The sequence below is a fragment of the Molossus molossus genome, unplaced genomic scaffold, assembly GCF_014108415.1.
Source record: "Molossus molossus isolate mMolMol1 unplaced genomic scaffold, mMolMol1.p scaffold_m16_p_8, whole genome shotgun sequence".
NCBI classification, from domain to species: Eukaryota; Metazoa; Chordata; class Mammalia; order Chiroptera; family Molossidae; genus Molossus; species Molossus molossus.
Window position 1 is genome coordinate 5723721 of NW_023425402.1, and position 21743 is coordinate 5745463.

General features: G+C 47.5%; 1 protein-coding gene across 5 annotated transcripts; it reads right to left on the minus strand.

Moving 5' to 3' along the window:
* Positions 1–64: 64 nt before the first annotated feature.
* On the minus strand, positions 65–2453 carry SMIM29 (small integral membrane protein 29). 5 transcript variants are annotated; one of them, XM_036248788.1, is made up of 5 exons: positions 2391–2453; positions 1187–1371; positions 993–1018; positions 597–702; positions 65–405 (listed from the first exon to the last, which is right to left on the minus strand). In XM_036248788.1, exons 2-5 carry the CDS (start codon positions 1295–1297, stop codon positions 340–342), a joined length of 309 nt encoding a protein of 102 aa, XP_036104681.1. In that variant the 5' UTR covers positions 1298–1371; positions 2391–2453; the 3' UTR covers positions 65–339. The 5 variants fall into 5 exon arrangements, with proteins under 5 accessions (XP_036104681.1, XP_036104683.1, XP_036104682.1 ...); XM_036248790.1 differs by lacking the exon at positions 2391–2453 and adding an exon at positions 2133–2380; XM_036248789.1 differs by lacking the exon at positions 2391–2453 and adding an exon at positions 2133–2380 and having other exon boundaries at positions 1187–1905.
* Between the last annotated feature and the right edge of the window lie 19290 nt (positions 2454–21743).

A 21743-nucleotide genomic window follows, 5' to 3' on the forward strand; every position in this document is an offset into this window, starting at 1 on the left:
GCTCCAGGGGAGGTAACTTAAGGCACTCTTGAAGAAATCACACCCCTAACCACAAAACATTTTATTTACAAAATATATATACTGAATACTATACATCAGGCCCAGTCACCAAGGAAAATGTCAAAGCCAAGTCAGGGAGGGTAAAGAAAGACGGGGCAGAGCTCTGCCCACCCCCAGCCACCCCAAAAGGGAAAAGCTGCCCTAGAGGACAGTAGGCTCAGCCCACAAAGGGCTGACTGGGCAGTGAGATGATGGAGCTGGGATGGGGGGGAGGGGGAGCAACAGGCAGCAAAGCCTGGACACTTCAGGTCCCCAAGGTTCTAAAGATCAGGGCAAGCGTCAGGTCTTAACATCCAACAAGGGCATCCGCTTGTGTTGGTAGCCACTCTGCCAGCCATGCACCACCTGTGGGGGAGACCACCACAGCTGGGTTCTGGCCCCTGGGAGTCCACAGCACAGCCTTGGAGGAGGGACCTGGCTAGTCACAGCCCAGGTGGGGAGGGCTGAGGGTAGAACCAGGCTCTAGTTTCAGGGGTGAGTATGGGTGAAAACAAAGCAGACTCCCCCCTCTGCTGATTTCCTGTCCCAGTGCTCACCTTCGTGTCTCCCACATCAGAGAGTAGCTCCTGCTCAGCCTCATGTAGCTCCTCAGCAGGGTCGTAGCTGTACACTGGGAGCAGGTGATGGCGAAGCCGGTCTACCCTGCGGAGCAGGGAAGGGGGCTCAGCTCAGGGGGCCCACCCCCTTCAAACATCTGACTGCCCTTTCTCCACTCCCCTAGAATCTAACAACACATGTCTGATCTACTAGGGGCCTCTCCCCAGGGGGTAAGCTGAGCCTGGGCAGAAAAACCTAACAATGGGTGGAGGGGATTCCAGGCTTGTATCGGATGGCTGAGGGGCATCTGACATGTATTCAGAGAACTCAGATCCTATGATAAGAAATTTAAGCCGAATGTGGGGGAGGTAATGCTAGGGGGCAGGGACACTCACCGCTTTTTCTTCTGGACATACATTATCTGTAACAGAGACACAGCACTGTGGAGGCTGGGAGCCCAGGATAGCCACCCACTTCCACACCCCTCGCCGCAGGACAGCTTGAAATGCTGTGTGCAGACTGGACCAGGCCCACCCAGCCCTGCTTAGCAAAGGAGTGGGTGTACACGGTGGATGTGGGGACTCCTTACCACAGCCACCACCACCCCGACCAGGGTGATGAGGAAGAATGGCCCCAACACATAGCCCACCATGGAGTCGCTGTTGGCCTGGGGGGCATTGGGCACTGTCGTGTTACTCATGACATCGGCAGCTGGAGGGCTGGGTAGTCAGCATGGGCAGTAGTGCCTTGGGAGGGTGCCTCCAGCTGGGCTCCCTGGGGAGGAGGAAGGGAGGTCATCAATTTCACCCAGAGTGACATCCAGGCTATGGATCCCCTCCAAGAGCTGGTGATATATAAAAACTTAGGTCAGGCAGTGGGACAAGACCAGGAATCCTCCAGGTCCCCTAACCCTAACCCTCCAATGACTCTCAGCAAATCCTGGGTGTAAAGGGCACCTAGGGGAGGCCCAAACCCAGGGACTGAGTTCTGCCCAGCTCCTACTCCCAAATCAGGGTGGAGCCCAGCTCAGGTGCTGCCCAAACATTTGCAGATGTCAACTCCTGGGGAAAGGTTAGATATAGGTTCCCAGCTCCTGCCCCGACCTCCTGGGGCACTGGGCTGCCAGCACCTATTCAGTGCAGCAAAATGGGAAGATTGGGCAAAAATATGAGGGCCCTGCACCATGGCCTAGGAGGTGAGGTAGGAGCATCTGAAGGAGTCCGCCTCAGTCCTGATCCAGTCCCCACACTTCAGGCTAGGTGCCTCCAGGGAGGAGGGTCTGGACATCCTCTCCTCTGTGTCTCCTGCCTGGGTGGACACAAGTGGTTAGGGAAAGACTGCATCTGTGAGGTGAAGTCCCCTCCCTCTGACCCCACCCAGGGCTCCGCTCAGGTCCCTACTCTCCTGGCCTGAGCTGACAGCGAAGGCGAGTCAGACCGATGCCAGGAGACTGGAAATGGGTGGCTGCACACAAGATGCCCTCGGTCCCTGACCCCGGTTCACCTGTCTCCATCCGAGGGCAAGGTGTGAGCTACCTGTCCCGGTGATCGTGGGGTCACTGGGCTTGCTTAGTCGCACGCACACCGTCCCATGGTCGAGAATACATGTCGAGGTGGGAGGGTGTCAGGCCGCTCCTAGGATGCGGACTAGCAACAGCAAGCGGGAGGTGGTTCCCAGGGCTCTGGGAGGCTCAGGGAGAGCGCAGAGGGGCCCCGGCATCCTGTAACCCCGGCATCCCGAGGCGTGGACCCGTGCCAGCGCTCTGCAGCCCATCCAACCCGGCCATGCCTTACCTCCCGCAGCTGCAGCCGGGACAGGAACGCCCTCGGTCGGCTCCCGGGCCCCGGAAGAGCCTGGAGGCGCGTGATCAAAGGACCCGGGGAAATGGGCGGAGCTTCAGCTGCGGAGCGCAGCCAATCCAGTGGCGGAATGCAGACGGCCCGGTGACTTCTGGAGCTGCCAATCCGGCGGCGTGAAGGCGGGGACGGCCCGGCTTGCAGGATCTACCCCGCGGCGGCAGGGGGCAGCCGAGGGCTGCGCTGCAGGGGGAGAATAGTGCGCGGGAGGGGCGGAGCGCGCGGTTTCCCGGCGTGCCCCGGGGCGGAGCCGCGATGCTCCCACGCTTGAGGCTCAGGTTCTCCTGCGGGCGTCCTCGCTCCCCTTCTAGTTGGAACCCAGGTATTGAGCAAGGCACTCTCTAACATTTCGCTCAGGCGTGCGGCGACTGGCGGCACGTTCCTCACGGCAGGACCCTGCGCCGGCCCGCAAGGCCTCCAGCGTGGGCTGCACCCTCGCGGTCCTGGCGTGCGCAGAGGGTAGCTCGGCAGGCTGGGTTAGCTCCGGCACCGCCGCGGGCCACCCACGCTGCGCCTCGGCCCAGCATCTGTGGAACAGGCTTCTGAGGAGGAAGCGGTAACAGGCGCGGGGAGGCCAGCACGCAGCGTGCCCTGGATGTTCAACTCCCGGTTAACTTCGGGGGGCGGGCACAGATGGAGAGCGGGGTGCAGTCCGTTGGGTTACAGCCACTTCCTAAGTAGGTGAAATTGGATCAAAGCTTTCCTGGTCTGGTCATTGAGATGTCACACACTTACTGGAGAAATCTGAATAAGAGTGGTGGATTTTATCAATGTCAGTATTCTAGTTGTTAAACTATACTATGGTTTTGCAAAAGTTGCCTTTGGGAGCTCCAGGCAGGTGGCTCGGTTGGTCAGAACGTCTTCCTCTACACCAAGAGGGTTGCGGGTTTGATTCCTGCTCAAAGCACGTACCTAGGTTGTTCGGTCCCGTTCAGTGCACGTAGAGGAGACAACCGATGGAGAACGTTTCCCCTCCCTGCCTCCTCTCCCCTCTCCTAAAATCAAAAACATATCCTCGAGTGAGGATTTTTTAAAACGGGTTATCATTGGGAGAAGCTAGGCAAAGTGTATGAGGGGACCTCTATTTCTTACAATTGCAGGTGAACCTTAAGTGTGTGTGGGGTTTTGCACCAGATCCTCCTCTCCCTGCCAAAATCACCGCAATTGGGAAAACTCGAGACTGGTAGGTGATGGAAACCACCTAAGAACATAAAGATAAAGGTTGTGGCAGCTGAACCAAGCTGAGGTCCTCCTGGGTCCTCAGGTGCTACTGGAGCTACAGAGATGGCCCGGTTCACCCTATTTTTGCCAGAGGCAGCCAATGACATGGACATAGTTAAGCCACTTGGTCAGCTCTCAACTGTGTCCTCAAGCCTTTCCAGAGAAGGTTGGATGACTCAGCTGGGAACCAGGGAGCAGGTCGGGACTTTGGCCTTTTGCCTCCAGACACCACAACCTGACTGTGGTGGGGAATCAGATAAAGGGAAAGGATCAGACATGCCTGGGTTTGAAAGTTCCAGGTAGATGTCCTGGTGTTGTCAGCTTTTTTAGTCTAAAGAGTAGGGAGACCAGCCATCCAAGGCTTCTATCAGAGCTGAGGGCAGAGGGAGGAGCCACACCCCCAGGCAAGGCCTGCCTGGCCTTGCAAGGAAGTGGGGAATCAAGTGATTTCATTTTTTTCTATTTATTTTTCCACAGTATTTGTTCACCATTTACTTATCAAGAGAAACTTTTTTTTTTTCCTCACCCGAGGACATTTTTCCATTTTTTGTACAGATAGAGTGGGAGGGAGAGTGAGGAAGGGAGAGAGAGAGAGAAACATCGACGTGAAGGGACACATCGAGTGGCTGCCACCCGCACGACCAACCAGGGCCGGGGACAAACTGCAACCGAAGTACGTGCCCTTAGCGGGAACCGAACCCGGGTCTCTCCAGACCGCAGGCCGACGAAGAGAAACTTTTTTTAGCCCAGATATTCATGTTTCATCGTCCAGGAACATAGGTCAGTGACGAACTTCCACGGAATTCAACCCAAAGAAATTCTTTATGTTCCAAGGTCACTTTGCACTCCGAAAGATACCAGCCTTCTTCATCTTTCATGGAACCATAGTTTCTGTGGAAGTCTTCATGTGCCTTCTCTCTTGGTTCAGCCACAGCGAACTTATAGAAATCTGCAACTGGAGGACACAGTGATTGGTCCAACGACATGAAATCACAGACGCTTGGCCAGAAGGCCACACATCTGAGGTTTTGTCAAAGCACTGGAAGTGTTACCAGACAGGGGACCTGGCCTTGAGTGTGTCTGCCAGTAGTGTGTGGGTTCTTGACTTCGTGTGGGAAAAGTTTCACAACATGAATCCAGGTGACTATGAGGGAAGGTTTATTAAAGCTGGGACAGTGAAACGAGAGGGCTTAGCATAGAAGCAACAGGAGAGCCCGGGCTGGGCTGCCTTAGCGCTCCAGGAAGTCAGAGAAGAAATGGCCTTGGGGACAGGGTCAGGGGATTAGCCTGGGACCAGCTGCCGCTCCCATTGCTCCCCTGTTTGCAAGTCTCTCATGGAGACCCTTTGATTTTAGGAGGTGCATGCCTGTGGGGGAAGAAGAGGGGGAAGGGAAGGGGGAATGGTGCTCCCTAGAGGTAGAGTGATCCCTAGTGTTGTGAAACTTTTCCTTTGTCTTGAGGCTTTTATCTCTCTTGCAGGCTGGAGTCTCAGGGGAAGTTTCAGCAGAATATGCATCAGTTTTCCAGGTGTGTCCTTCAGAGTGGTGGTCTCCACTGATTGGTCAGTGCCAGAGTGGAGGCGTCATTAGTTGTTGCAGCTGGTCCTGGTTTTGCTGCTTTTCTGGTCCTGGAGCTGAAATACAGCTGAGGACTAGATGTTCTGTCTAGAGAGGTGATCTTCTGTATTTTTCTCAGTTTCCCTGTTCTACTTGTCCTGGCTTACTGGCCTGTCTCAGAAGCCCTGGTAGTTGTTCTCCTCAACAACAATGTCCTTCCAGACTCAAGTGATAGGTTTGAAAACCCAGGCTCCCTTGGCCGCCCATACACCCAAACTTTGTCTTCATCCTCAGGGCTTCCAACCATGTGTCTTGGGGGCTTAGTGGTCCTAGGAGCAGGCCTGGTGGTCACATTGGCTAGGCCAGTGTGTGGAAAGGGCTGGGGTCTCTGTGCCAGAGACTTAGTATGTTTTTACTTCCCTTACTCCTAGGAACACCATTTTGAGCTAGGCAGGGCAGGTGGGGGAACCCCAATTTAAAAATGAGTAAGCTGCCCGGCTGGTGTGGATCAGTGAGTGTCCTTCCATGGACTGAGATGCCGAGTTCAATGCAGAGTCAGGACACATGCCCGGGGTTGTGGGCTTGCTCCCCTGTAGGGGGCGTGCAGGAGGCAGCCTATCAGTGGTTCTCTTTCACATCGCTGTTTCTATTTTTCTCTATCTTCCTTTCTCTCCCCAAAATAAAAGCATACTTAATAAAAACATATTTAAAAGAAAAAAAAAAGGATAGTTTAAAATAAAATAGAAACGAGTAAGCTGAGGCCCTGAGCAATGTGATGACTTCCCAAGGCCCTGGGCATGGGCACAGGCAAGGGCAGGGCAGAATCAATGACAGATGGACCCTTCTTGCTGAACAGCTCTGTAGCTGCTCTAGGGCTGCATCTGAGGCCTGGTTAATTCCTGTGATGAAGTGGACTGTGGTCAGTTAAAGATGTATACTATAAACCTAAGACAACTAGTTAAATACAGAGTTATAGCTAATAAGGCAAGAAAAGAGATAAAATGGAATAAAAAATACTCAAGTGCCCTGGCCAGGTGGCTCAGTTGGCTGGAGCATCATCCCAATCACCAAAGGCTGTGGGTTCAACTCCTGGTCAGGGTATATACAGAAGGCAACTGATTGATGTTTCTCTCTCAAATAGATGTTTTTCTTTCTCTTGCTCTCTAAAAATCAATAATAACATCCTCAGGTAATGATTAAAAAAATACTCAAATAATTCCAAAGAAGGTAGAAAAAGAGGAAAATGGGAACAAAGAACAGGTGAGAGAAATAAAACCAAACAGGATGATAAACAAAACCTAACTATATCAAAATCACATTAAAGGTAAATGGTGTATACAACCCAATTAAAAGGCAGAGACGTCAGAATGGATAAAAAGCAAGACCCAATTATATGCTGCCTGTACGAAATGTACTTTCGTTTAAAATTTTTGTTTATTGATTTTTTTTGAGAGAGAGAGAGAAAGAGAAAGGGAGGGAGAGGGTGAGAAACATTGATTCGTTATTCCATTTATTTATGCACTCATTGGTTGCTTCCTGTATGTGCCCTGACTGGGGCTTAAACCCCAAACCTTGGCATATCGAGACAGCACTCTAACCAACTGAGCTACCTAGCCAGGACAAGAAATGCACTTTAATATAAAGATTCAAATAGGATAAAAGCAAAAATTAGCTTATGCTAATTAAAAGTAGGAAGGCTACAATAATATCAGACAAAGTAGATTTCAGAGTGAAGAATATTACTAGGGATAAATAAGGTCAGTTCATAATGATGAAGGGGTTAATTAATCAAAGATATAAAAATCTTAAATGTTCATGTGCCCAATAAAAGCTTCAAAATATATGAAACAAAAACTGATAGAACTGCAAGAAAAGACAATCACAATTATAGTCAGAGATTTCAATACTGCTCTTTTAGTAACTGATAAAACAAGTAGACAAATGATCAGCCAGGATATAGTAGACTTGAACAACACTGTGTATCAGCCAACTTGACTTGACTGATGTTTTGAGAATACGCCACCTAACAACAGTAGAGTATATATTCTCAAGTGCCCATAGAACATTAATCAAGACAAATCATATTCTGGATCTTAAAACAAATATCAACAAATTAAAAAGGATTCAAGTTATATAAAGTATGCTCTGAGCCCTGGCTGGTTTGGCTCAGTGGTTAGAGTGTTGGCCTACAGACCAAAGAGTCAGGGTTCGATTCCAGTCAAGGGCATGTACTTTGTTTTCAGTTCAGTCCCTGGTCCTGGTCCGGGTTGTGGGAGAGGCAACCAACTGATGTATCTCTCTCACATCAATGTTTCTCTGTCTCTCTCCCGCACAGTCTGTCTGAAGATAAATGGAAAAATACCCTCTGGTGAGGACTAAAAAAAAAAAAAAGTATGCTCTGATCACAATGAAATTATATTAGAAATCAGTAACAGCCCTGACTTGTGGGCTCAGCTGGTTGAGCATCATTTTGTGTACAGAAAGGTTGCTAGTTCAGTTCCAGTCAGGGCCCATGCCCGTGTTGTGGGCTTGGTCCCCAGTGGGGTGTGCAGGAGGCAGCCGAAGTCACATCAATGTTTCTCTCTGCTTCCATCTCCCTTCCTCTCCTCTCTTAAAAAGAAATAAAAGAAAAGAAAAAGAAATCAATAACAGAAAGATCTTTAGAAAATCCCCATATACTGTATTGGGAGAATGAATAACAACACCTCGGCATCAAAGAATAATTGGGAAATATTTTGAACTGAGTGATAATGAACATATCAATTTGTGGACACCTCTGTTGGAGAAATGTATGGCACTAAATGCTTATTTAAAAAAAAAAAAGTCAGTCGCTGAGCTGCTGCGGCCACGATCATCCACGTGCAGCAAGATTGTGGGCAACAAGTGGGAGGCCTACCGGGGCTGCTGCAGGCCCAGTATACCGAGGGGATGCCTTGGACGCACTGGGACTGCAGTGCTACTGCTGCCGCCGCACGCTGCTGGCCCATGTGGACCTGATCGAGAAGCTGCTCAACCATGTGCCCCTGAGAAGTGACCGTGTGGACCATGGCAGTAGATATCTGGCCAGAGTTCCTTTCACAGAAGTGTGGGTAGCCGGAAGCAATGCCTGCCCACAGCTGTGCGGAGCTTCGTCTCCTGCTCTGGAACCATCCGGTAAAAGTCTCTGCAGAATCATAAGGTCTGGCTAGTAAAAAACAAAACAAAAACTCACATCACCTTGGCTGGTTTGGCTCAGTGGTTGGAGCATCAGCCTGAAGACCAAAGGATCTTGGATTTGATTCCTAGTTAAGGACACACATCTGGGTTGCAGATTTGTTCCGTGGCCCTGGTTGGGGTCTTGTGGGAGGTAACCAACCGATGTGTCTCTCTCACATTGATGTTTCTCTCTCTCTTTCTCCCCCTCCTTCCCTTTCACTCTATCTAAAAATCAATGGAAAAATATCCTCAGGTTAGGATTACAAAAAATCAAATCAAATAAATAAAATCTCAGTCAGTGATCTCAGCTTCTACCTGAAACCAAAATGTGCAGAAAAAACAAGATCAGTGCAGAAATCCAGGAAATAGAAAACAGAAAACTCAATGAAACCAAAAGCTGCTTCTTGAGAAGATCAACAAAATTGATGAGCCTCTGGTCATATGGACCAGAAAAAAAAAAAAATACAAATCACCAAAATCAGGAATGAGAGATGTAATATCACAATAGATGATACAGATAATGAAAGAATAATAAGGAAATATTAGGAACAACTTTATGCCAATAAATTCAAGAATTTAGTTGAAATGGAGAATACATGGGAAGATACAAATTACCAAAGTGCACTTAAGAAATAGATAAATTTATAACAATCTAGTTTGAGTTGATACCATCTTAGTTTCAATAGCACACATTAATTTCTCCAATTCTGTGTACACACACACACACACACACACACACTTTATATTGTTGCTACAAACTTATCTCTATACATTGGGTGCATGTTAACCAAGATTTATAATTACTGTTTCATGCATCTGTCTTTTAAATCATATAAGAAACAAAAAAAAGCCCTGGCTGGTTTTCTCAGTGGTTAGAGCGTCGACCTGCAGTCCAGAGAGACCCGGGTTCAGTTCCCGCTAAGGGCATGTACCTCGGTTGCAGTTTGTCCCCGGCCCTGGTTGGGTCATGCGGGAGGCAGCCACTCGATGTGTCCCCGTCATGTCAATGTTTCTCTCTTTCTCTCTCTTCCTCTCTCTCCCTCCCACTTTCTGAACAAAAAATGAAAAAATGTCTTCAGGTGAGGATAAAAAAAAAAAAAAGAAACAAGAAAAGAGGAGTTACATACATAAATTACAATAATACTAGCCTTTATACTGTGGTTATCTTTACCAGTGATCTTTATTTATTTCTATGGCTTTGAGTTTTCATCTAGTGCCTTTTTGTTTTAGTCTAAGGACTTCTTTTAGTGTTTCTTGTAGGACAGTAGTTCCAGTAGAAGCAAATTCTATTAGTTTTTGTTTATCTGGGAATGTCTTAACTTCTTATTTTTGAAGGATAGTATTTCTGGATATGCAATTTTTGGCTGCCAGGTTATTTATTTATTTATTTTCCTGTTGGTACTTTTTTTTTTTTATCCTCACCCAAGGACATTTTTCCATTTTTGTTCAGATAGAGTGGGAGGGAGAGAGAGGAAGAAAGAGAGAAACATCAACGTGAAAGGGACACATCGAGTGGCTGCCTCCTGTACAACCCCAGCTGGGGCCAGGGACAAACTGCAACAGACGTACATGCCCTTAGCGGGAACTGAATCCGGGTCTCTCTGGACCATGGGCCGATGCTCTAATCGCTGAGCCAAACTGGCCAGGGCCCTATTGGTACTTTAAATATATCATCCTACTGGTTTCTGATGATAAGTCAGCTATTAATCTTAGAACATTCATTGTAATCCCCATGGTGATGATAGGAAACAAAGAGGAAATCAAAATGGTACACTAAGGAAAAAAAAACAGACACAAAAGAAGGCAATATTGGAAGGACTGAGAAACAAAAAAAAAGATATGACATGGAAAACAATACTATGGCAGAAGTTAAGTCCTTCACTATCAGCAATCACTTTAAATGTAAATGGATTAAACTCACCAATTAAAAGACAAAGATTGGTTCAGCTGGTGTGACTCAGTGGTTGAGCGTTGACCCACGCACCAAGAGATCACTGGTTCAGTTCCGGGTCAGGACACATGCCCAGGTTGTGGGCCCGATCCCCAGTGGGAGCATGCAGGAGGCAGTCAATCGATGTTCTCTTTCATCGATGTTTCTCTCTCTCTCTCCCTCTCACTTCCTCTCTCTCTAAAATCACTAAAGGAATAAAATAAAATAAAATCTTTATTTTCTTTAAAAAATAAAACATAGACTAAAAGAAAAAGATTGGCCCTGGCCAGTTAGGCTCAGTGGTAGAGCATTGGCCCATGGACCAATGAGTCATGGGTTTGATTCTGGCCAAGGGCATGTATCTCAGTTGCAGCTTGTCTCTGGCCCTAGTCAGGGTTGTGCGAGAGGCAACCAGTTGATGTGTCTCTCTCACATCAATGTTTCTTTCTCTCTCTCCCTTTCTCTCCCTCTCTCTCTATCTGAAGATAAATAGAAAAATATTCTCGGGTGAGGATTAAAAAAAAAAAAGACAAAGATTGGTGATGGTTGCACATTATGAATGTATTTGATGCCACTGAGTTATTTATTTAAAAATGGCTAAAATGGTAAATTTTATGTATATTTTATAGACACACAAAAAGAGAGAGATTGTCAGAATGGATTTAATGATTTAATTGGACTTGAACAGACATTTCTCCAAAGGAGATCTATAAATGGTCAATAAGCACATGAAAAGATGCTCAACATGACTAATCACTGGGGAAAATACCACATGAAAGCCACAACGAGATTCCATTTCACACGCATTAGGATGGCTATTATTTAAAATGAAACAAAACAGAAAATAATAAATGTTGGTAAAGGTGTATAGAAACTAGATCTCTTGTGTACTATTGGTAGGAATGTAAAAATGGTGTAGCCATTACAGAAAACAGTATGGCAGTTCCTCAAGGAATTAAGAATATGATCCAGCAATCCCACTTCTGGGTACATAACCAAAAGAACAGAAAACAGAGATTCGACCTATATTTGTGTACACTCGTGTTCATAGTAGATTATGCACATGAGTCAAACGGTGAAAGCAGTCAAGTGCCCATCGACAGATAAATGGGTAAACAAAATGTATGTACAATGGAATATTATTCAGCCTCAAAAAGGAATGACATTTCGACACATCTACAGCACAGGTGCACTTTGAAGACATGAGCTACGTGAACGAAATCCGTCACAGAGGGGCACATGTTATGTGAACCTAGATGAGTCACATTCATAGAGACAGATAGTAGAACGGTAGTTGCCAGGGGCCAGGGGCCGGGGGAGGAGGGGTAAAGAGTTATTGTTTAATGAATATAGTGTTTCAGTTTGGGCAGATGGAGAAAGTTCTGGTGATGGGGGCTGGTGGTGATGGCTGCATGACAATGTAGTTAATGCTACTGAACTATAGACTTAAAATGGTTAAAAATGTAAAATTTTATAAAGCTCCAAACGTATGCTGCTTGTGAGACCTACTTTAGACCCAGAGACGCGAGTAAGTTGAAAATGAAAGGATGGAAAAGACATTCCATACACAGAGTAGCCAGAAGAGAGCTAGCATGGCTCTCCTAATGTCAGACAACACAGATTTTAGGTCAAAAACTGTTACAAGAGACAAAAGACATTTTCTGTTGATAAAAGGGTCAATTCATGAAGAAGTTACAATAATTATATGCACACTGAACAACAGAGTCCCCAAATATATGAAGTCAGCATTGAGAGAAATTGAAGGGAGACATAGACAGTTCTACAATAGTAACTGGGGACTTTAATATCCTACTTTCTATAATGGATAGAATATCCTATACAGCAGATCAATAAGGAAACAGGGTACCTGAAAAACACTGTGAACCAACTAGATCCAACAGACACACAGAACACTCTTCCCAACAACAGAACATACGTTGGTTTCAAGGACACACAGAACGTTCTCCAGGACAGACCATACATTAGGTCACAAAACAAACCTCATTAAATTAAAAAAACAAAACAAAGAAAAGCTCAGGACCAGATGGTTTCACTATAAATTCTATCAAACATTTGAAGGAGAATTAACACCGGGCCTTCTCAAACTCTCCCCAAATCGGAAAGGAAGGAGCACTGTCTCACTTGAACTCAGCACTGCCCTGATACCAAAGCCAGACAAGATGCAAAAGAAAAAGCCACAGGTCAAGATCTCTTATTCATAGAGATGCTAGGCCATGAAATAATTCTCAATACATTTTAAAGAATTGAAATCATACAAAGTATCTCCTCTGACCACAGCAGAATGAAGCTAAAACCAATAACAAGGAAAACTGAAAAATTAGCAAATATGTGGAAAGTCAACAACATGTTCTTGAAAAACCAATGGATCAAAGAAGAACCCCCTAGGGAAATGAGAAAATAAGACAAATGGTGACATACCAAAACTCATGAAATGTAGCAAAAGCGGTGCTCAGAGGGAAATTTATAGATCCTAAATCAACAACCTAACGACATCATATAGAACTAGAAAAAGAGCAAACTAACCCCAAAACCAGTGGAAGAAAGGAAATAAAGATTAGAGAGTAGAAAGAAATGGGGGGAGGACCCCAAACAATAGAGAGAATCAACAAAACTAAAAGCTAGTTATTTGAAAAGATAACAAAACTGACAATACTTTAGTTAGACTGACAGAAAAATAGAAGATGCAAATAACTAAAATCACAAATTAAGTCTGGTACATGACTCCTGACTTTACAGAAATCAAAGGGGTTATAAGAGAATGCTACAAATAACTATGTCAACCAGAGAATTTGGATGAAATGGACAAATTCCTAAAAACACATTTTCAAAACTGACTCAAAAAGAAATAGAAACTTAAAAACAAATTTTTTAAATCTAAATCCTCATCCGAGAATATTTATCTATCTTCAGATAAAGTGGGAAGGAGGGAGGGAGGGAAGAAGAGAGGGAGAGAGAGAAAAAATCAACGTGAGGACCCTGATCAGGGCCAAGGCGAACTTCAAGGCGACCTGAATGGAACCTACGAGTCGTTGATCCGTGGGCCGAAGCTCCAACCGCAGAGCCAAACCAGCCAGGGGGAAATAGAAACTCTTAAGAAACCTATAATAAGCAAGAAAATTGGCCCAGTGCCCTGGCCGGTGTGGCTCAGTTGATTGGGTGTTGTCCTAGGCAGCAAAATGTGGCCAGTTCGGATTCCTGGTCAGGGCCTATGCCTGGGCTTCCCACTTGATACGGGGGTAGGGGCTGAGCAGGAGGCAGCGATCAGTGTTTCTCATCCATGTTTCTATTTCTCTCTCCCTCTGCCTTCCACTCTCTGAAATAAATAAAAAACATATTTTTATTTTTAAAATGTTTTCATTGATATTTTAGAGTGGAAGAAAGAGATAGAAACATTGATGTGAGAGAGAAACATCAATCGGCTACCTCCTGCACGGCCCCCACCGGGCATGTGACCTGAGACCTCTCAGTCCATGGGACACGCTCAATCCACCGAGGCAATAAGAAACAAGAAGGAGAAGGAGGAGGGGGATGAGAGGAAGGAGGCAGAGGAGGGGAAAGGGGGAGGGGGTGGGAGAAGGATTGGACCAGTAATCAAAAAGCCTCCCAACACCCTGGCTGGGTGGCTCAGTTTGTTGAATGTCATCCCACACACCAGGAGGTGGTGGGTTAGATTCCCCAACAGGGCACATACCTAGGTTTCAGGTTCGATCCCTGATTGCAGCACGTATGGGAGACAAGCGATTAGTGTTTCTCACATCTCTCTCACTCTCTAAAAATCAATAAGCCTGGCCGGTGTGGCTCCGCAGACTGAGCGTCATCCCAGGAACTGAGCGGTCCCGGTTCCATGCCCAGTCAGGGCACGTGCCCGGCCTGCAGGTTCGATCCCCAGTAGGGGGCGTGCAGGAGGCAGCCAATTGATGTATCTCTCTCATATCCATGTTTCTCTCTCTCTAAAATATTAATACAAACAAATAAAAAATAAATCAATAAAAACATATTCTCGGGTGAGGGTTAAAAAAAAACCCTCCCAACAAAGAAAAGTCCAGAACTAGATGGCTTTACTAGCCAATTCTACCAAACCTTTATTTATTTATTTTTATCCTCACCCGAGGACATTTTTTTGCATTTATCTTCAGATAGAGCAGGGGGGATAGAGGAAGGAAGAGAGAGAGAGAGAGAAACATCAATGTGAGAGAGACACATTGACTAGTTGCCACCTGCACGACCCCAACCAGGGATGAACCACAACCGAGGTACGTGCCCTTAGCGGGAACCAAACCCAGGACTATCTGGTCCGTGGGTCAATGCTCTAACCACTGAGCAAAACCGGCCAGGGCCTACCAAACATTTAAAGAGGAATTGACATCAATCCTATTCCAACTCTTCCAAAAAAAAAAAAAGAAGAGAGAGGAGGGGAACACTTCCTATCACACGCTACGAGGCCAGCATTATCCTGGTACCAAAGCCAGAGAAAGACTCCGTAAGAAAGCTATAGACCAACATTCCTTGTGAAGATAGATGCAAAAATCCTCAAAAAAAACATCAGTAAACCACATCCGATGGCACATTTAAAAGATTATACACTATGACCAAATGGGATTTGCCCTAAGAAAGCACAGGTGTTTCAGCAGAGGGAAATCAGTATAAAACACAGCACACTGGGAGGACAGAGGAAAACAACCACACGACCATCTCCAGAGATACAGAAAAGCATCTGACAAAAATCCAACACCCAGCAAACAGAATAGAAGGGTAGCCTTTTCAGTACATGTTGCTGGAATAACTGGATATCTATATACAAAAACTTGAATCTATATCTTGCAACATATTAAACATTGATGGTGTATGATTCTATTTGTATAAAACCCTAGAAAATGCAGATGATAGAAACAGAAAGCAGATTAGTGTTGACTCGGGCATGGAGGCGTGAGGGTCAGGAGAGAGGATCGCAAAGAGGCACAAAGAACCTTCTGAGGGTGATGGATAGGTCTGTTATGATCTATCATATGATCATTTCAAATGAACACATGTCAAGACTTTCCAAATGTACATTTTAAATATGTACAGTTTATTGGATATTAATTATACCTCAATAAAGCTTTAAAAAATATGATGACACCTTGGCTGGCATGGCTCAGTGATTAGAGTGTTGGCCTGCACACCAAAGGGTCTCAGGTTAGATTTCTGGTCAACTGCATGTACCTGGGTTGTAGGTTCCCAGGTTCGATCCCTGACTCCAGTCAGGACAGGTGTGGGAGGCAACCAATTGATATGTGTCTCTCTCACATCATGTTTCTCTTTCTCTCTGCCCCTCCCTTCCTTCCACTCTCTCTAAAAGTCAATGGAAAAATATTGTTGGGTGAGGATTAACAACAAAATGATGACTAGAGAATGTCTTCAAAAAAAAGCTCTGGCCGGTTTGGTTCAGCGGTTAGAGCGTCGGCCTGCGGTCCAGAGAGACCCGGGTTTGGTTCCCACTAAGGGCATATACTTCGGTTGCAGTTTTCCCCGGCCCTGGATGGGTTGTGCGGGTGGCAGCCACTTGATATGTCCCTTTCACGTCGACGTCTCTCTCTCTCTTCCTCTCTCTCCCTCCTGCTCTATCTGAATAAAAAATGGGAAAATGTCCTTGGGTGAGGATTAAAAAAAAAGCCTTAAAAAATAATGGGGCGTACTGGCCAGTTTGGCTCAGCGGTTAGAACGTTGGCCCGTGGTCCAGAGAGACCCGAGTTCAGTTTCCACTAAGGGCACGTACCTCAGTTGCAGTTCTTCCCCGGCCCGGTTGGGGTTGTGTGGGTGGAAACCACTCCATGTGTCTCTCTCACATCGATGTTTCTCTCTCTCTCTCTTCCTCCCTCCTGCTCTGAAGATAAATGCAAAATAATAATAATAATAATAATAATGGAGCACCCATATGATCAATGCATATTTATTTTATAAATGAGTTAATGGAGTTCATGACAGGTGAGTCATGGGCCAGTGCCCCAGGATTGGGAAGGGGAGACACACAAAGAAAAGGGAACCAAGACTGTAGCAGAAGCTTGTTGGTCACTGTCATGCTGCCCAGGCTCAATCTTGCCAGCCTGGCCGAAGTGCCCAGTCCCCACTACTCACTACTCCTGTGGCTTCACGTAAGTTATTCAACAACTTGGAAACTCCAAAATGTAACTAAGAATGTCCATCTAATAAATAATTGTTGATCAAAGGAAATAACTTATATGGGATAGATACTGGGTAAATAATAAATGCTCTATAAGTGTAGTGGACGATTTCCTTTCTGGTTGCAAAAACAAATTACTATCAAGAGTTGGAAAACAGGCCCTAGCCGGGTAGCTCAGTTGTTTGGAGCGCTGTCCCGATGTGCTGAGGGTTTGCGTTTGGTCCCTGGTCGGAACACGAGCATAGATGGCCAATAGTTACATGAACAAGTGGGACAACAAACCGATGTTTCTCTGTCTCTCTCTCTCTAAAAAAAAAAGAAAGAAAAGTAAAAAAAAAAGGACTTCTGGTCAAGAGGGCGGGTAGGTAAACGCGGTATCGCGTCCTCCCACAACCACATCAAAGTTACAACTAAACTACAGAACAACCATCATTCAAAACCGCCTGACATCGAGCTGAATGGCAGTCCTACAACTACGGAGTTAAAGCAGCAGCCACATCCAGACTGGTAGGAGGGGCAGAGGGGACCGGCTGGTCCCACACCCACGTGTGGCGGATAAAAATCAGGAGAACACCTCGGCTGGGAAGGTCCTCCCTGAGGACTGAGGGGTCCCCGTCCCACACCAGGCATCCTGCTCAGGGTTCCAGTGCCAGGAAGAGAATCCCCATAACTTCTGGCTGGAAAAACCAGCGGGAACTGAGGCTCAGGGAAGCTGAGGCCACTGGAGCCTCAGGCAGCTCCTCTTAAAGGGCCCGCGCACGGACTTATTGGACTCTCTCTCTCTAAGCTTGGAGGGGAGGCAGCTCGAGGGGCCCCAGAGACATACAGGGAAGAACTGAGCTGTTTGGCACTGGAGCGAGGGCTGGAGAGGGGGCTTTCTCCGGGACAAACGTGCTGTCAGAGGCTTTTGTTCCTTTGGTGAGCCCTTCCCTGGGGCGGCAGACAGAAGCCATACCTGGGACTCCAGTAACCTGGCTCACACTGGTAGCCCCGCCCTGGTGATTCCCTGAGGCCCCGCCCCACCCAACTTTCAAGCCCACCCAAGCTGTTGCCACTTGCTTAACCATAGGATTGGCCTGTCTTGGATCCTGCTTCAGGTTTTTCCTAAATTCTTTCAAACGAGCAGCATCGGGTCTTAGCGAGCCCCATACCTCTCATTAAGTAATACACAGAAACAAACACAGGGAGGCAGCCAAAATGAGGAGACAAAGAAACAGGTCCCAAATGAAAGAACAGAACAAAACCCCAATAAAAGAACTAAGCGAAATGGAGATAAGCAAACTAACAGATGCTGAGTTCAAAATAAGGATCCTCAATGAACTTAGTGAGAACCTCAGTGAACTCAGTGAGGGCCTCAAGAGCATAAAAAAGGACCAGTCAGAAATCATGGATGCACAGTTAGAATCGAAGGAGGCTTTAACTGAAATAAAGAATAATTTACACAGCTTCAATAATAGAGTATGTAAATCCAAGGAGCAAACCATCAATTTGGAATATAAGGAAGCAAAAAATGACCAATCAGAACAGCAAAAAGAAAAAAGAATCCAAAAAAATGAGGATAGTGGAAGGAGCCTCTGGGACAACTTCAAGCATGCCAACATTCGCATCTTGGGGGTGCCAGAAGGAGAAGAGCAAGAACAAGAAATTGAAAACCTGTTTGAAACAATAATGGCAGAAAACTTTCCTAACTTGGTGAAGGAAACAGACATACAAGTCCAGGAAGCACAGAGAGTCCCAAACAAGATGAACCCCAAGAGGCCCACACCAAGACACATCATCATCAAAATGCAAAATGTTCAAGACTAAGAGAGAATCTTAAAAGCAGCAAGAGAAAAGCAGTTAGTTACCTACAAGGGAGTTCCCATTAGGCTGTCAGCTGATTTCTCAAAAGAAACTTTGCAGGCCAGAAGGGAGTGGCAAGAAATATTCAGAGTGATGAAAAGCAAGAACCTACCACCAAGATTACTCTATCCTGCAAAGCTGTCATTTAGAATCGATGGCCATATAAAAACTTTCCCAGACAAGAAAAAGTTAAAGGAGTTCATCACCACCAAACCGTTATTATATGAAATGATGAAGGGTCTTTTTGAAGAAAAAGATAAAATATATGAACAAACAAAATGGCAATGAATACATATCTATCGACAATGGCGTCTACAAACAAAATGAACAGGTAGAACAGAAACATTCTCATAGATACAGAGAACATTTTTGGTTGCCAGTTGGGAGGGGGGTTGGGGGAATGGGTGAAAAAGGTGAAGAGATTAAGAAGTACAAATTCATTGCTAGACTGACAAACCTCAAAGGGAAAGGGGTTGGGGGATGGGAAGAAATAAACCACAGAACTTATATGCATAACCAATGGACACAGACAATAGTATGGGAAAAGGTGGGAGGGGGGCGGGAGTGGGGAGGAGGGGGTTAATGGGGGAAAAATGTGGAACATCTGTAATACATTTTACATCCAACAATAAAGATTTTTTAAAAAAAATAAAAAAACTACCTTAAAAAATAAGAGTTGGAAAATATTCAAAAATCACAAAGAAAAAAATAAAATTCTTCATAATCCTAACTTCAAGAGGGTGGTTCCTTCCGGGCCTTTCTTATGCTGGGTCACTTGTCTCTGTGAAGTGCTTGGGGTCCTGAGTGCACGCAGTGCGACTGCTGCCCAGCTGCTCCCCAGAGCCCAGCTGTCTCTCCTGGGGTGGGGCAGCTCGGAGGGAGGTCAAGGAAGAACTTCTAAGGAGACATGGCCAGTGGAGCTGGCGCAGCCTCAGCCCCCACCCCATTCTGGGACAAAGGCTGGCAGGGGTTGAGGCAGAGAGGGACCCACAGTTCCCAGCCCTGCCGCCGTGACATCTCGGGCAGCCTGAGGAGGTGGTGCTATTGTTTTGGGGCTCCCTCTGTCTCAGGCCCAGCCACTGTCCGGGCTCCTCCATGGTGCTTCTACCCCAGGCCCCCTTCTATAACCAACAAGAGGCTCACCCTCCTTTCAAAGCAGGGCAGGGCACAGGCTAGCAGGTGAGAGCCCGTGAGGTGTCCCCCACTGGGCCCACATATCCCGAAGAAATAAGTGAGGAGGAGCTAAGTGGGTCCTCAAGATGCATCAGAGGGAAGGGGTGGGTGGTGGGGGGGATGCCTCATGGGCCAGCCCGACAGCACCAGCCGCCTGGCTGGTGAGGTGTTTGCTCCCCCAGCCTCCTTTGCCTTCGGAACCTGGTCCACACCCAAACGATCGCCCCTTGTCCTCCAGCCTCCTCCAGAATCCAGCGCCCTGGGCCAGGAGATGGGGGTCAAGCAGCTGCCCGGCCCCCGTAGGTGGGAAGGCCGGACCCCGGCCTGCGGGCCTGTATGGCAGTAGTGTGAACGACGGCACAGTAGCTGTAAACTGGAAGGCACTAGTCACGTCAGCTGTTGTAACTGGTCCACTCAGTGTCCTCAGATCAAGTTCTCCCCAAGTAAAACAAGATCCCGACTTCACCCCAAACTCAAAGCGGAAAGAGAAACCTGGGGAGCAGCTGCAGAGCACAGGCCTCCATCTGTGCTGTTCTGACTGGTCAGTGGGGCACGCTGGCTGAACATCACCTGTACCCCAGAGAGAGCAGCCCCTCCCCTCGCCCTCCCCTTCGCTGCAGCGGACTCCTCCCTTCCCAGATCTCTGAGGGCCATCCGGGTGTGGGGGAAGTGAAGGGGTGTGGTGGGGGTTGTTCAGATGACAGGGTGGCACTAGGCATACATCCCTGTGCTGTGGACACTCCCCGATGCCATCTGGTGCTTTGCTTCCCCGAGCCTGCGTTTCCTAGGTACCTCGCTGACCCACTCAGCCGGATACCAAAAACCGGTCTCCCAGCCTTCGAAAGGTGCCACACAGCGCCCCAGGGGGCATCCTGGCGCTCTTTCTCAAAGGAGGGGTTGGCATGGGGGACTTGTGAAGCGGTGCGTGGAGAGGATGCATTTGGAGGACTGCACACGGTTCTGAGGGGCCAGGCCTGCCGCAGGTAGTGCGTCTGCAGAGGTGAGCAGGGGCCAGATCACAAAAGATACTGGGCACTATCCGGCTGGCGTGGCTCAGTGGCTGAGCGTCCACCCATGCACCAAGAGGTCACCGGTTCGGTTCCCGGTCAGGGCACATGCCCAGGTTGTGGGCCCATCCCCAGTGGGGGGCATGCAGGAGGCGGCCAGTCGATGTTCTCTCTCATCATATTTCTCTTTCTCTCCCCCTCTCCCTTCCTCTCTCTCTCAAATCAATAAGTGGAATTAAAAAAAAAAAAAAAGATACTGGGCACTAATCTAAGGAACTGGAACTTGACTCTGAAAGCTGTGGGTAGGAAGAGAGCCAGAGTGTTGCCGGGGAAACCACGGGGGGAAGGAAGGGCCAGTGAAGTCAGGTGAGACAAGTGGCCTTTGGACTTGTCAGTGCGGTAGTCACTGACCATTGAGGGCACCGGAGGCTCAGTGGAGGGGAGGCGTGAACTCCTGGTGACCCCACAGCTAGGGGTTCCTCTGGGCAGGCTCGGCTTTAGCATGGGGGGGAGGAATGAGTGGATGGCTTCAGGGTGGAGATTATGAAGGGAGGCTGCATGGGAAGAACATGAGGACAAGAAAGTTGCAATGAAGAATGATAAATGAGTGACTGATGGAGCTTTGGGCCCAGGGTTAGGCCTGGCACTGGCGGGATGTTTGGTGGCTGGAGCGGGATAACCCTTTTAGAGGTGTTTTCATGCCGAGACAGAGGAGCTGGCTATTTGCAGTATGGTCAGAGATCTGTGTTCTTTGCTCAAAGCTCCAAACTAGAACCCTGCTCAAGTCCTTCGCACTGTGCCTGTCTCCCAATCTGTAAAATGAGGATAGAACCAGACAGTCCCTAAAGCCGTGCCAGCCCTGCCATGCCACGGTTCATTGCTGCGGCCTCCTCTTATCCTCGTCACACCTTCCCACTCTCAGTACACGTTGGCTGTTCCCTGATGGGTGTCTCGCAGCCGCCTGGAGTGCCCAACCTGCTGACTGACTGGTGACAAGGCGAGGATGTCCCTCCCCCTGCCTCCCCAGCAGCCCTGTGTGAGGTGCTTGGGACCAGATGCATATGCAGCCATCACTCACACCTCCCTCCCTTCAGTCACCGCTTGCTCTGGTCCCTCTCACACTTCAAGGGCTGGGACAGAGTGCCACTGAGTGGGCAAGAGGGCAGGTTCTGGCAACAGGCCCCT

Coding starts and splice junctions, on each gene's coding strand:
- SMIM29 (XM_036248788.1), bottom strand. CDS start 1,297: ATGAGTAACACGACAGTGCCCAATGCCCCCCAGGCCAACAGCGACTCC. Junction 1,019..1,186: donor TCGGGGTGGTGGTGGCTGTG/GTAAGGAGTCCC, acceptor TCTCTGTTACAG/ATAATGTATGTCCAGAAGAA. Junction 406..596: donor CTGATGTGGGAGACACGAAG/GTGAGCACTGGG, acceptor TCTCCCCCACAG/GTGGTGCATGGCTGGCAGAG.